Raw genomic sequence first — 13,772 nt, forward strand, 5'->3', positions numbered from 1 at the left:
TTGGCTTCTTGCTTCCTCTGGCTTTGGGTAGCAGAAGGTATTCTATGACTTATGATAGCATCACTCCAATTGCTTACTTTTCTTCAATTTGTCTTCTGCTTCTGCAGTTTGCTATTCTTGATCTCATCTATGGATATTTGTGGTAATTTTGGAATGTACCTGTAAAATGAGATGATCTCTTTAATGTAAAAAATCCTAATAGTCTCCCTTCCACACACCATTTTCCCAAATAAGCTGATATTCACAGATTCCTAGGATTATGGAGTGAGAACCTTTTTCATAAAAGCTGATGAAACTATCTGCCATAGAAATAGATGGATTTTGATCACATAAAGGTATATAATTGCACTCAGTGCCCTAATTTCTCATTTTACAAACAAGTGCTGTTATACAAAGATATTTGTGTAATATGACTATTAGAAGAATCCCAGCATGCACATATTGCATATAGTAAGGTGAAAAAATAAAAAAAAATATTCAAGGATTCTTTTAAAAACATACATGGGAAGGCTTAATATACATGAACAATATTTGTTAAAGTACTCAAAGACTATGACATCACAGGCAGGCCTGCATGAGCAAGGGGAAGATTGCCCTATTGACAATCTTTTATTTTAGCTAGAGAACTGCCTTCATTGTCTTCTTTCTTCAATTTTGGATTGCTATTTTTCATTGGCTGAACCAAAATGAAAGGCAGAAAACATTGGGGACAGTTGTCATCCATTAGGTCAGTCTCTTGGAACACATGGAAAGACAGGAAAGAGTAGAGATGGAGTCAGACGGACAAAGGATGTATAGAGAACATTCAGAACATTGTGTCAGAGCATGGAGAATAGCTTAAACACCATTCTGATGTTTATTACAACTTTAACCCTATTAAATATGACTCTACCAGTGTTTATTCAGTTCCTAGACTATTAAGATTATCTGTGTAACGTTTTAAGAATAGTCAAAGTTATTTGGGGGGAGGTAGTACACAAAAAACAGACTGGTTTTCAAAACCAAAGAAACAAAATAACAATCTTTACAATAGGTCAGCCTGGTCTACAAGAGTTAGTTCCAGGACAGGACAGAGAAACCCTGTCTCAAAAACCAAAACAAAACCCAAAAAAACAAAAGCACAATAATGATGTGAGCCTGAACTCAAGCAGCAATCAAAATAAAAGTGCTTGGGAGGATGTGGATTTCAGCTGTACGTGAACAAAATATATTACAGATAGAGGAGAATGGAAATAATAGAATTTGAATTCAAAATGCAAATTTTTGAAGCTAGTTGCCAAATATCAATATAAGATAGTAAAGAAAGAGGAATTAAAAATATTTCTGCCATTTAAAAAATGAGTACAGCACGTCAAGCAAGCCCTATGTGTAAATAACTTACTTTAGCCTTACGTTTGATGTCCAGTAACATCAATGCCAAGATGAACTGTTATATAAGTGGATTTTTGAGATGTTGTAACTAGACAAGAAGGGATACTTGGACATAGTATAAAGACATAGTATAATTGGATAAATAAATAATAAGGATTCTCATTATTTATTTATCCAATTATACTATGTCTTTATTGTAAGTCATGTATGGTAAAAGTATCTCCTAAGAAAACATGGAAAATATTAGATAATATTACTGTTTTCAAGAAACAATAGGCAATTATAAACATTGAACAGAAAATTTTAAGTAAATGGGTATGCATTGAAGGGAGGTGCACTCGTCTCAACACCTGCTGTGTTTGTTCAGTAGTGACAGCTGAAATTCTAGAACTGGGGAAAACTCAGGCTAAGGGTGAAGCATAGTTCTCTGTTTAGAAGGGTGGATATTTAGACCATGACGAGAATATATTTTGTTTTCTCTATTTGAGAAAATATGATATTTATTCCTTCAAACTGAAGTTGTGAGACTTGAATTGGAATTGACTCCATAAGTTTTAACAGTTTCACCATAGCCCATGTGGTGATTTGAGTGAGGATGGCTATCATAGCCTCATATATTTGACTATGTGGTCCCTGGTTGGTGGAGCTGTTTGGGGAGGATTAGGAGGTGTGTCTTGTTGGAGGAAGCATATCACAGAAGGGTGAGTCTTGAAGTCTCAAAAGATTCACTTCATTTCCATTGCCTCTCTCTGTCTCAGCTGTTCCTCTCACCAGTCCTTTACTCTGTCATCATAAACTCTAACTCTATGAAACCTTAAGCACCAAATTAACTTATTTCTCTTGTAAGTTGTCTTGGCCACAGTGTCTTATCATAGTAATCTTTAAAAATAATTAAGACAGTCCTTAATTTTTCAGAAAAAAAATTCAAAATTTTCTGCCTCAGAGAGGTAGGAGAACAGATCTGTATAAATACATGGAATTGGAAATAAAGGGCAAAAATTTAAATAAAGCATTTTATCATTTCCAAACATGAGATATGAGAGGAAAAAGTAGATGTTCACATTTGTAATAAGAATAATTGTGGTGAAGAGTTAAGATAAAATTAAAGACATGATCAGCTACAGAGGTGTGACAGGGAACGGGGATAATTGGTAAGATAAAACAGTACAACTTTACAAAATTAAGAAAGAAATAAAGACCTCTTGACTTTTGTGAAAGGACACATTTGATGATCTTACCAAGAGCAATTTTTAATGATAACCATGAAAGCAGCAAAAAAAAAAAAAATGCTCTCAGAATATCAGGAATGTGAAGTAATGGAGTATAAGTGAGAACAGCAAATACTTCAAACACAAATAAGTCAAGTATGAAAGAGCTTTCATTCTTGAATATGGGATGCTTACACAAGTTTGTGGGTACAGTGAAGAGCCAAAAACGAGTGAAGGTGAAGGCCTACTACAGATAAATGATAAAGTTATATCTCAAGGGAACAAAGCATAATAAGGTTGAGTGAGGTTTGCATACTGATATTTAGATGAGAAAAAGATTGTTTTCTGATTAGAAGTAGAGTCTAAATATAATGGAATAAAGAACCAATAATAAGCTATAAATAAACTATTTTCAAAGGTGATTAGGGGCAAATCCCCATGAATCTCTGATTTTCTCTAACAATATTTGAAAGTTCAAATATAAATATAAAGGGGGTTGTCTTCAACCAAGTAATATCCAAAGGAAAATATCAAGGGGATAAAATGATATGATAAAGCAAAAGATTTGCTATGCTGTCAGGTCAGGATATAATAGAGGGAAATGAAGCATAGGGGGAACGGATGCCAAAATATTTATGAGAAAATCCAGTCTCGCCACCATAGCAAGGCCCTAGACAATCTCAAGCCCAACTACATTTTCACCCTCATTTCTAACCATTACATATAGCTTTGCCAAACACCATGCATATGAGACCATGCATATGAGAGTGTTCAAATATGACAGGCTTTCAGGTATTGCTCGGTATTTTTGCTTTTGTATTATCCCTGACTTAGTCTTCAAAGCAGATTTCCTTAGCTTTCACCATCTAAAAGGGGCTCAGCAAACACCAGCTTTCAGTCTACTATAGTAGCCTACTTTCTCCATATCATGATTATATGGAGAAACATAAATTATAATTGTTTGCATACCTAGTAGGAAATTTTAATTGTTATTTATTTCAAGTGCATGCACAAGCACACACACGTGCACAGACACACACACACACACAACATGTCACAAAATCTTGGGGATACCAGGGGACGGCTTCATGGAGCTGGTTCTGTGTTTCTGCATGTAGCATGAATAATAAAAACCCAGAGACAGTTATTGGTGTTCAATCTGAAAACCTGAAAAGCAAAACAGCCAAGCCACTAGAGAAGTCTTTTTTTTTTTTTTTTTTTTTTTTTTTGGTTTTTCGAGACAGGGTTTCTCTGTGGTTTTGGAGCCTGTCCTGGAACTAGCTCTTGTAGACAAGGTTGGTCTCGAACTCACAGAGATCCGCCTGCCTCTGCCTCCCGAGTGCTGGGATTAAAGGCGTGCGCCACCACCGCCCGGCTAGAGAAGCCTTAACTACCAAAGCTGGACGACTGCAGACTAAGCTGACTAAACAGACTAGGCCAACTAAGCAGCCTGAGCCTCGCTCTCCTCCCATTTTATATTCCCTCTAGTGCTGGGATCAGATGTGTGTGAATTACTACTACTGGAATTAAAGGTGTGGGCCACCACCACCTAGATTGGTTTCTGCATTGATCTTGTATAGCCCAGGGTATCCTTGAACTCACAGAGATCCACTGCCTCTGTCTTCTAAATCCTGGAATTAAAGCGTTTCTTCACTGCCTGACCTCTAATGGCTTAGCTTTGCCCTTCTAATCTTTAAGCAAGCTTTTGTTTAAATAGCACTATATCTGCCCTTTTATTGTTTTCAAACCTGGATTCCAGAGATTGATCTTGGGTCATCAGACTTCAAGTGCTTTTGTTCTATAATCAGTTCTGCCAGACCTACACATTTCTGTTTCGTTTTCTAGTTCTCGGCTGTATCTCAGTGGAGTAAAGATTTCATATGGGTAAATGGCATAGTAGATAGACACAGTATCATTCACGTACAAATACATAGCGGGTCCTTAGTGAATATATTTCATTGAATGGTGTGTAACTAAAGGGATAAAGAGATAAAATAAGAATGGAAGAAATCCACTGTAACAAGTGAGGCAGAAAAACTTAGAAACCACAAACAGAAAGTAAAATTCTACATTGTGTAAAACTCTTCACTGATGTCTTTAAGTGTTATAGCGGTAAATACTGGATCTCATAAATGGCTTCCTGATGAATGAATGAAGCAGTATAAAGAAAAGTGATTGCCTTCAAGGACTGGAAAGTTCTTAGATTTAATTGTTTATGTTTACAAAAGTGACTATGGGATCCAAGTGGTAAGGTGAACCATGTGGAAAATTCAGCCTGCCCACCTAATAACACAAGTTCTTATTTATTCGAGACATGAAGAAAGTGGCTTAAATTTCATTTCTTTTATTACATCATCGGTGTGAAGCGTCCACAAACCTGCTGACTTTTGCATTGTACATCCACACTTTCTATCTTTTGTTTTGCTCTGCCCCTTTCATCTTCTTTATTGCTAATGCAATGGGTTTTTCTCCATTGGCTACAAGAGGGCATTGAATCAATGATCTATAAACATAATATGAAACAGTGAAAGTTTGGCTGAAGTTAAAATATTTCATTTTTAAACAAACTAGTCCAGATGTATCACGTGGCTATATGCTTCTTTTTTCTTTTCTTTTGTGTGACGCAATCAGTCAAGTTCAAGCAGCAAAAGTAGTGCCTCAGCATGAAAAACAGTACTGCTCACTTTTATGGTTTTACAGCAGCAACTTCCCTTCAGGAGAAAAATAGAAATACAGATAACATGACTAGAGACTAATGCTGCACCTCCTTCAGAGCTCTGTGTGTGCAGCCCAGAGTCCCTTGGTGGTTTTTTCAAAACATGTTCTTATTCAAAGCAGACCTCATTATCAAGAAAAATATCCCTGTTTTAGAGTATCCTACCATGCACCTCTTGTAGTCTCCCTTGTTTCCAATGGGAAAACTCTGTGCTTTACCCCAAAGCAAAAGAACATTTACAAGGCTGTAGGAAAAACAAAGGCAGAATAATTTTTATTTTCTTGAAAAATACCTATCGAGTTATGTTTATCCCACTGCCCTTTGGTGGCATTTTCTGGTGGCATCAGATAAGATTGAAAATTTTTTCTATAGTTACCAGCAGAGATAAGAAACTGAGGGCATTATTAATTTAAAAACAGAGTAATCTATTGAAAGCAAACACTCCCTGATTAAAATATTGGAATTTCTCCCCTTCTCAAGCCCACTTCTTGTTTTCAATGAATCCACATTCTATTTTCTTTATCTATTCCCCTATCCTCCAAAAGCCATCTGCTATTCCCTTTATGAAAAAATAAAACCTACAATTAGTGTCTTGTTCATCTTTTTTTTAAAAAAAAAAAGAAAAAAAGAAAAAGGAGAGAGAGAACAATTATGCAAATTATCTGCAATTTAGTTTCAAATATTCTTTGTAGTGTGATGAGCAATTTTCCTTAATACATACCCAGCTTTTTTGCCAAGACTTACTAATAGATTTTTATAAAGAGAACTTTCAATTTTCACATGAGAAGTCATCCAATGTAAACTTTTCAAATGCACATGAGAATGGCATTAGCATTATTCCTTGAATTGTAGAAGGAAAACAGCCATTTTATATACTTCATTCTTTGAAAAATAATAATCTCAAAGTATTTCTTCTACCATTCTTTCCACCTTAGGAAATGCCTCTACCATGTACTGTACTAAGTCAGAGAAAGCTATTTTCTTTGTCTTTTCCTGAAGTATATTTCCAGGAATGAAGTTTACCTACGTTCACCAGTCTGTTGTTTGATTGCGTTTGGTCTTCAGTAACTGTGTAACTTGGCTTGCTTTATTCCATTATTGCTAATGTGAGGTATTTGAAGCTGTTGCTAACAAGATAAATGTCTACAATGTAAAATCCTGATGAAACTATTTACAGTATTTATGAAACAAAGCTGCTTATTAATGAGAAAGTATATTGTAAACTGATCCTGCTGCAGACAAAGCCAATCCCTTGGAAGAATAAGGCATTGAGATTCAGTTTCCTATTTGTTTTGCAAGGAATGTCTATTTCTTTTGACTAGTCACATGGTCAAAATAAGGATCAAACAATGTTTACAAAGGTTTATTCTGTAATTAGAGAGTCTCAATTTGACTTAAATGTGCAAGAAGATCTCAAAGGTTCTTGCTTTCTACGTTAGTTTCATATATATGCTTGCTACATTTTCATGCCCACAAGTCACTAAGGATCTTGGAACATTGTCCTAAACCTAGTAATACTAATATATAGGAAAAATCAGACTCCATCAAGAGAGTGATAAGCAGAAATGATAACATATAGAAAAAAACAGGATCCATCAAGAGAGTAATATAAGCAGAATACAATAACATATGGAAAAAAACAGGATCCATCAAGAGAGTGATAAGTAGAATACAATCAGTATAAATTTTGCTTAGTTATCTACCATTTCATATATAATTTAATACTTAATTAATTATAATATTTAATCTGAGTGAATGTTTTGCTCAGTTGTTGGTGTGTTGTATATATTTTACATAGGTGCACATGTATAATTTGGTGAAGAAACCTTCAGGTTTATATTATGAACACAACTAGTTAATACTACATTAAATAATATAATAAAAAATAATAATAATATTAAATTTAGCTGACCTTCATATTTGTAAAATAATTATAACTGCATAGCTTTATTTCAAATGTTCACTCAACTACACAGTAAATGACAGTAAAATATTCCAACCTTGTAGACAGACATAGAGTCACATGAATTTTTCCATGAATTACCAGGTTCCTAGAGACAAATGGAAGGGTTAGTTGAAGGGTTCACTCCTCTTAGACGACAGGAGGAAAACAGTGGCTTCAGCTACTGCCACAAAAGGCTTAAAACTAATCAGTTGTTTGAGACATGATGATCCCTGTTCTATGCTTCATCTTCTTTCCTAGAATTGTTTCTCTGACTGTTGTCCTGACAGTCACATCCAAAATCCTGTTTTGCCACTACACAATATAGAGGCAGATCTGTTACCTCAGTGTTCCCAAGTGAGCATTGAAACAGGTCTGCTGGAATCAACTTCTCCCTCCATGAGTGTCTGTTTGTTGATACTACCTAAGCATTTGCTGTTGTGTGACATCAGTTGTTTCTCAGTTTCCTTCTGAGAAACTGGGTTTAATGTATTTGTTCTGTCATGTCATTATAAACAAAAACACAGAACAGCTTTATTCTTTACTTTGAGGTTTGAAAAATTTTAAAGACACAAATATTGAAGAATAATATCATAAACATTCTGTAATTTTGAATTAACTAGTAGCAATCTGTCACGTGTATGAATCCTTTATGTGTATGTGCATGTATTACACAAATATAAACATAGATACATAATAATCTTCTCCCTCTTTCTCTACCCCTATAAACCATTGGCCTGCTTGCTCAATCATCATAAAGAGTGATCAAGGAATATTCTTGAATATTGCACTATACTAAAGCTATTCTGAAATATTTAAGATGAACATAATATTATTTAATATATAGTCTATATGTTACATATGTGGTTATCTCAATAATATTCTATGTAGTGCATTTTTCCAGTCTAAGAATGAGACATATCACAGAGTTCCTTCAAACTAGAAAAGGGTTAACACACATAAAAACTCAGAGACTTACAGCATGAACAGTGCCTGAACAGATCCAAGCCAAATGACGTCCCAGGATGGAGAGGGGACAAGACATGAACTACCATCTCCATTTCCAAGTGTCACCTTCTCATGAAGGAAAAGTTGGTTCTCTTAATGGAATCTCACTGGATATACAAACCACTCTTGAGGTCAGGCCCTATGCCCAGCATAGAAGGACAACACAAAACCAACTCAGTGGTATTTTTGTCTCCATAATGCTTTGCTTGGGTTCCATTTATTTGTTTGCTTGTTGCTGCTTTTGCTTTTTTAAAATTTGTTTCTTGAGACAGTTTCTCTATGTAGAATTGGCTGTCCTGGAACTCAGTCTGTAGCCTCAAACTTATAGAGATTTACCTGCTCTGCTTCTTGAGTGCTGGGATTAAAGGCAAGAACCACTGTCAACTGGATCCAATTTTGAGTTCTATAGATTGTGTGTGTGCTTGTGTGTGTGTTTCGGCATGTGTGTGAGTTTCTTGTGCTTATTCTTTTTCTGTTTGCTTTGATTTATTCTTTGTTTATTCTTTTATTTGCCATTGGTTTTCTAAAAAAAGAAAGAAAAAATGCAGAGTTGACTGGATGGTGAATAGTGTAGGATCTTGGAGGAGATGAGAAAGAAGAAACTGAGCAGAATATATTGTAAGAAAAGAAAATATTATTGATGTGAAAGAACTTTTATAAAATAATGAGCCAAAGATCTAGACTTGATTTATTTCTGTAATAAATTTTAGCTTGACCCATCTCACCAATTTTTCGTATCCCCTGTGATAATGATATTTTTATTTATCTGTTTGTTGGTTTGTTTGTTTGAGACAGGATTTCTCTGTATTGGTTGGCTGGCCTGGAACTTGAGTTGTAGACCAATCTGGCCTTGAAATCAGGGTGGCACCTGGTCCTGTCTCCTGAATACTGGATCTAAGGCATGCACACTATGCCTGGGATGATACTAAAATTTTTAATTTTTTCATGCATGTTTTGATCCACTGTGTCTTAAAATTTGATAGTATTGTATCCTACTTTGTCAGATTATTTTTAACTAATGTTAACTATTACTGACATAAATATTATGTTTCTGATAGTATGTGGCTTTGTAAAACCAAAGGTTTATTATGATTTTCATAGGAGTAGAATATTGTTTTATTTACTTTGTTCCATAAAGGACCATATCAAACATTAAAGAAAAAGAATATTCTTTATGGCGATGTGTTGATATTTGTAATATCTTTAGAAGCTAATTATAGAATGCACTACATACTACCATATGGTTGTATTTTCTTTTTCTTTGATAGAATATCAATATGAAATAAAATGGGACTTGGTTCTCATTTCATCAAATAAAGAAATTGATCCAGATAATTTTTTTTCAGTTTCACTTAGTTCTCAAACTCTGTAAGAGTAAGATGAGTGAGACATCTCTTTAATTTTTTAAAAAAATGAAATATATTTGAGTAAGCATAAAATATTGGAGCAAAAAATCTTAAAATTGTCATTCTTCTTTATAAATCAACATTAAACATACTGACTGCAATTATTTATTTGCAGCTTTAGAATTTATATATCTCAGTTACATATGCTAACTCAAAATAATGGATAAGTTGTTAGGGTCACCTTATTGCTCTTGAGAGTAACACATTTGTATAGTTATGTTCTAGAGATTGGATTAAAAAGTAAAAGTGTCTGGTGTAGTGTTCATTTTAACAAAATTGGCAGAAAATTAAATATTATTTTTGCTTATTTTATAAAAAGTAAATATATAGGTTCTGATCTATTGGATAGGCATTCTATCACTGAATTGCTCACTTTGTAGTATTTATTGCTTAGTTTTATTTCATTATATCAGTCTAGGAATGAAATTATTTACTAAATATATTTACATTATTAATTGAGTCTACTGAGGACTTTCTTTGAAACTGGGTCCGACTATGTAACCCTACCTGGCCTAGAACTCAGTATATATAATAAACAGGCCTTACGTTTACAGAACTTCACTCACACCTGCTTCCTGAGGACTGGAAAGAAAGGCATAAGCACTATATTTGGCTCACATTTTTAAAACCACTACACACCTTTCATTGAATGTAAGGATTTAAAATGCTGAGGAATACGGAGTTGAAATGATGATATATGGCTTTTGTTGTTGTTGTTGCTGATATAGGAAGCCCTGATCATGGCAAGCATGGACCACCCACACCTAGTTCGCCTACTGGGCGTGTGCCTGAGCCCCACGATCCAGCTGGTTACCCAGCTGATGCCCCATGGCTGCCTGCTGGACTATGTCCATGAACACAAGGATAACATAGGATCACAGCTGTTGTTGAACTGGTGTGTCCAGATTGCTAAGGTAAGTGCTGTCATTTGTTGTGAAAATGATATATGGGAGTTTATTTCCTGATCTAGAAGAATATGATGATTGAAATTATGCCATGACTTTTAAGCTTTTAATATCAATAAATTCTATTGCTATGTTAAATGACATATTATTGTAAGTACTTCAATGTAGACAATGGGTTGAGCATATAATCTATTCATATATATTTTGTGGATTATTTTTCTAAGGTTTCAATATTAGATTGACTAGGTGCCAAAACACATAGCACACTAGTCAGGAGGAATAATTGTTGTGCTGGACTTGTTTGACATTTTTAAAAAGGTAGTCAAGTTTACAAACAAAACCAAGAAAGTAAAGATTTAATGTCATAACTGTTAAGTTTTATTTGGTGTTATTAAAATAGTCTATAGAATTATCAGTGTTCTAAATGATAGCCTCAGTGCTAAGCACCTCTATACAATGAGTCATCTCACCTGTCACTTCACAGCCTTAAGTTTTGTTGCTTCTGTTGTTGCATCTGGGAACCACTGTTGAGTATAGGCCAAGATTCTTCATAATTCTGAGACCTTTCTCAGAACTGTGAGAGTTTCTGTCACATTTTGTTTTTTGGTTTTGTTCTTGGCGCTCTACTAATATGCAATTTAATCAGCAGAAAATTCCCTGGTCTTTCATGTTGGATTATAAACCATTAGTTTTAGTGGAGGGGGTAATTGTCAAACAGTGTCCATCAGTGGTGGGGCGGGAGAGACAGCTGAACTCTTAAGAGCCCTGGCTGCTCTTCTGAGGACCTGGGTTGCATTTCCAGCACCCACACGGCTACTCACATTTATAACTCCAGTTCCAGTAGATCTGTTACTCTCTTCTGGCCTGTGCGAACACTGCATGCATTTGGGCAACAGACATACATGCAGACAAAATACTTGGACATATAAAATATCAAATATTGAAAGGAAATGAGTTACCACTCCTCACAATTATGTGTGTGAGTGTGTGTGTACACATATATATTTCCAGCCATCCTGATCCGTATCAGTCACTTTTGCATAGATGCAACCAAAATACTTAAGAAAAAAAACTTTTAAAAAGGAAAGACATATTTTGACCAGCAGTTTCTGAGATTCTGCAGTCGTTAGTTCCACAGGTTCTGGGCCAGTTCTATATTGGAGCTTGAGTGGTGGTAGGAGCATTTGCAAGAGGAGGCTCTTCACCTCATGATGGACAGGAAGCAGTGAGATAGAAAGGCACTAGAGACCAGGTATAGCCTTAAAGAAATGCACTGAATGGTTGACTTTCTCTAGGTGAACCAACCCCCTTAGGTTTCAATAACTTTCAACATGGAATCAGCTGGAGACCAAGGATTCAGCACACAAACCTATAAGGGGCATTTCATAGTCTAATTAGTATCTTTCAAGGCAATTTTTTTTTATTTTTAATTAAAATTTCCACCTGTCCCCGTTTTGCATTTCCCTCCCCCTCCTCCCAAATATTGCCCCCTCCCTCCACTCCCCTTTCCCTATCCCCACTCCTCTTCTCCTCCCCCCATTCCATTCCCCCTCCCTCTCAATACTGAAGCGCAGTACAAATTCCCTGCCCTGCGGGAAGACCAAAGTCCTCCCACTTCTATCTAGGTCCAGGAAGGTGATCGTCCAAACAGGCTAAGCTCCCACAAAGCCAGTTCATGTATTAGGATCGAAACCTAGTGCCATTGTCCTTGGCTTCTCATCAGCCTTCATTGTCCACCATGTTCAGAGAGTCCAGTTTCAACCCATGCTTATTCAGTCCCAGTCCAGCTGGCCTTGGTGGGCTCCCAATTTTAAGATTAGAATTTTTTTCAAAAAAGTGATAGAATTAAAAGACATACTATTCCTTTAATGATTAAAATTAATTCATGATTTGTTTTACTGTTGCAAGTAAGGTTTCCATTGCTGTGATAAAGCACCCTGGCTAACAATTTTGGGAAGAAAGGGTTTGCTTCATTACACAACTTATACGTCCCTCACTGAGGACACAAGGGTGGCTACCTAGAGGTGGGCACTGGAGTAGGGGCCATGAATGCGGCTGCGTTCTCAGTCATTCCTGTCATTCCTCCTGGATTCCGCAGTTGGGTTTCTTAGACAGCACAGGATCAACTATCCATGAGTGAAACCACTCACAGTGATCTTCACTCTCGCCCATCAACCATCAATCAAGAAAATATCCTACAGACTATTCCACCAACCAGCTGCTCATGATAGTTTTCTCAGTTGAGGTTTCTTCTTCTCAAATGACTCTAGCAAGTGTCAAATTGGGATAAAACCAGCCAAAACACTTAACCCACACACTTTATATTCAGTTTTGATGACAGATTCTTTTACTAATATTTTTTCTGATAATTGATTCCAGCAGTTATGTCTCCTGAGAAAACTTGCATACTTCAGAAGTCTGCATGATTTTTAGACAAGTTTAGAAATTACACAATTGATTTTTGTTTACCATTCTTTGTTTATCTCACTATGTTTTCTGTTTATCTTCTTTCTGTTTGTTTATTTTACTTTATTTTTTTTTAAGACAGGGTTTCTCTGTAGCTCTGGAGCCTGTCCTTGAACTCACTGTGTAGACCAGGCTGTCCTCAGACTCACAGAGATTCACCTGCCTCTGCCTCCAAGTGCTGGAATTTTAAGGCATGTGCCACCACTGCCCAGCTTATCTAATTGCTTTTTATGTGCATATAATGTTTCTAATTAAAGCTAATGAAGTCTGATTTTCTATCTTCCATGAAAAATGGTATTTGAGCTCCTCTTCAGTTTTCTTTGTGGAGTGAGTTGGCGGGAGGAGAAACAGAAGGAAGGCATACCTCTCTTGATTTAAGATAATTGGGAAGGAAATCAGAGTCCTGTCTGAAAAAAATCCATTCCTTCTCTGTCTGTACATAGACATTATCTTCCCAAGAATTAACTGTATACAGTAACAATGACTTTATTTTCATTCTTTACTCTTTTCCATTTTTCTCCAACACAAACTACATGGAGTGACAGGAGACTAACTTCTCCTTGATCCAGCCATTTAATTTTATATGAATAAAAATGAACTTCAAGTCTGGAGATCTGATACAAGTAAAAGCTCACACTGGTGTTTGACATTTCTGAGGTCTTTCATTTAAGACCAGATTTCATATAAGACCTCCTCATTCATTGCATATGTGTACAAACTACCAAATCAGAGCATCACAGCCTGCTGTTA

General features: G+C 35.8%; 1 protein-coding gene across 1 annotated transcript in view; it reads left to right on the forward strand.

Moving 5' to 3' along the window:
* The window catches only part of Erbb4 (erb-b2 receptor tyrosine kinase 4), a 1,078,513-nt gene that overhangs the window by 883,445 nt on the left and 181,296 nt on the right, over positions 1-13,772 (forward strand). Inside the window, exon 20 of the mRNA XM_057755450.1 lies at positions 10,380-10,565. Coding sequence (XP_057611433.1) covers positions 10,380-10,565 — 186 coding nt within the window. The remainder of the gene's footprint in view (positions 1-10,379; positions 10,566-13,772) is intronic.

This window comes from Chionomys nivalis, chromosome 2 (assembly GCF_950005125.1).
Source record: "Chionomys nivalis chromosome 2, mChiNiv1.1, whole genome shotgun sequence".
Taxonomy (NCBI): domain Eukaryota; kingdom Metazoa; phylum Chordata; class Mammalia; order Rodentia; family Cricetidae; genus Chionomys; species Chionomys nivalis.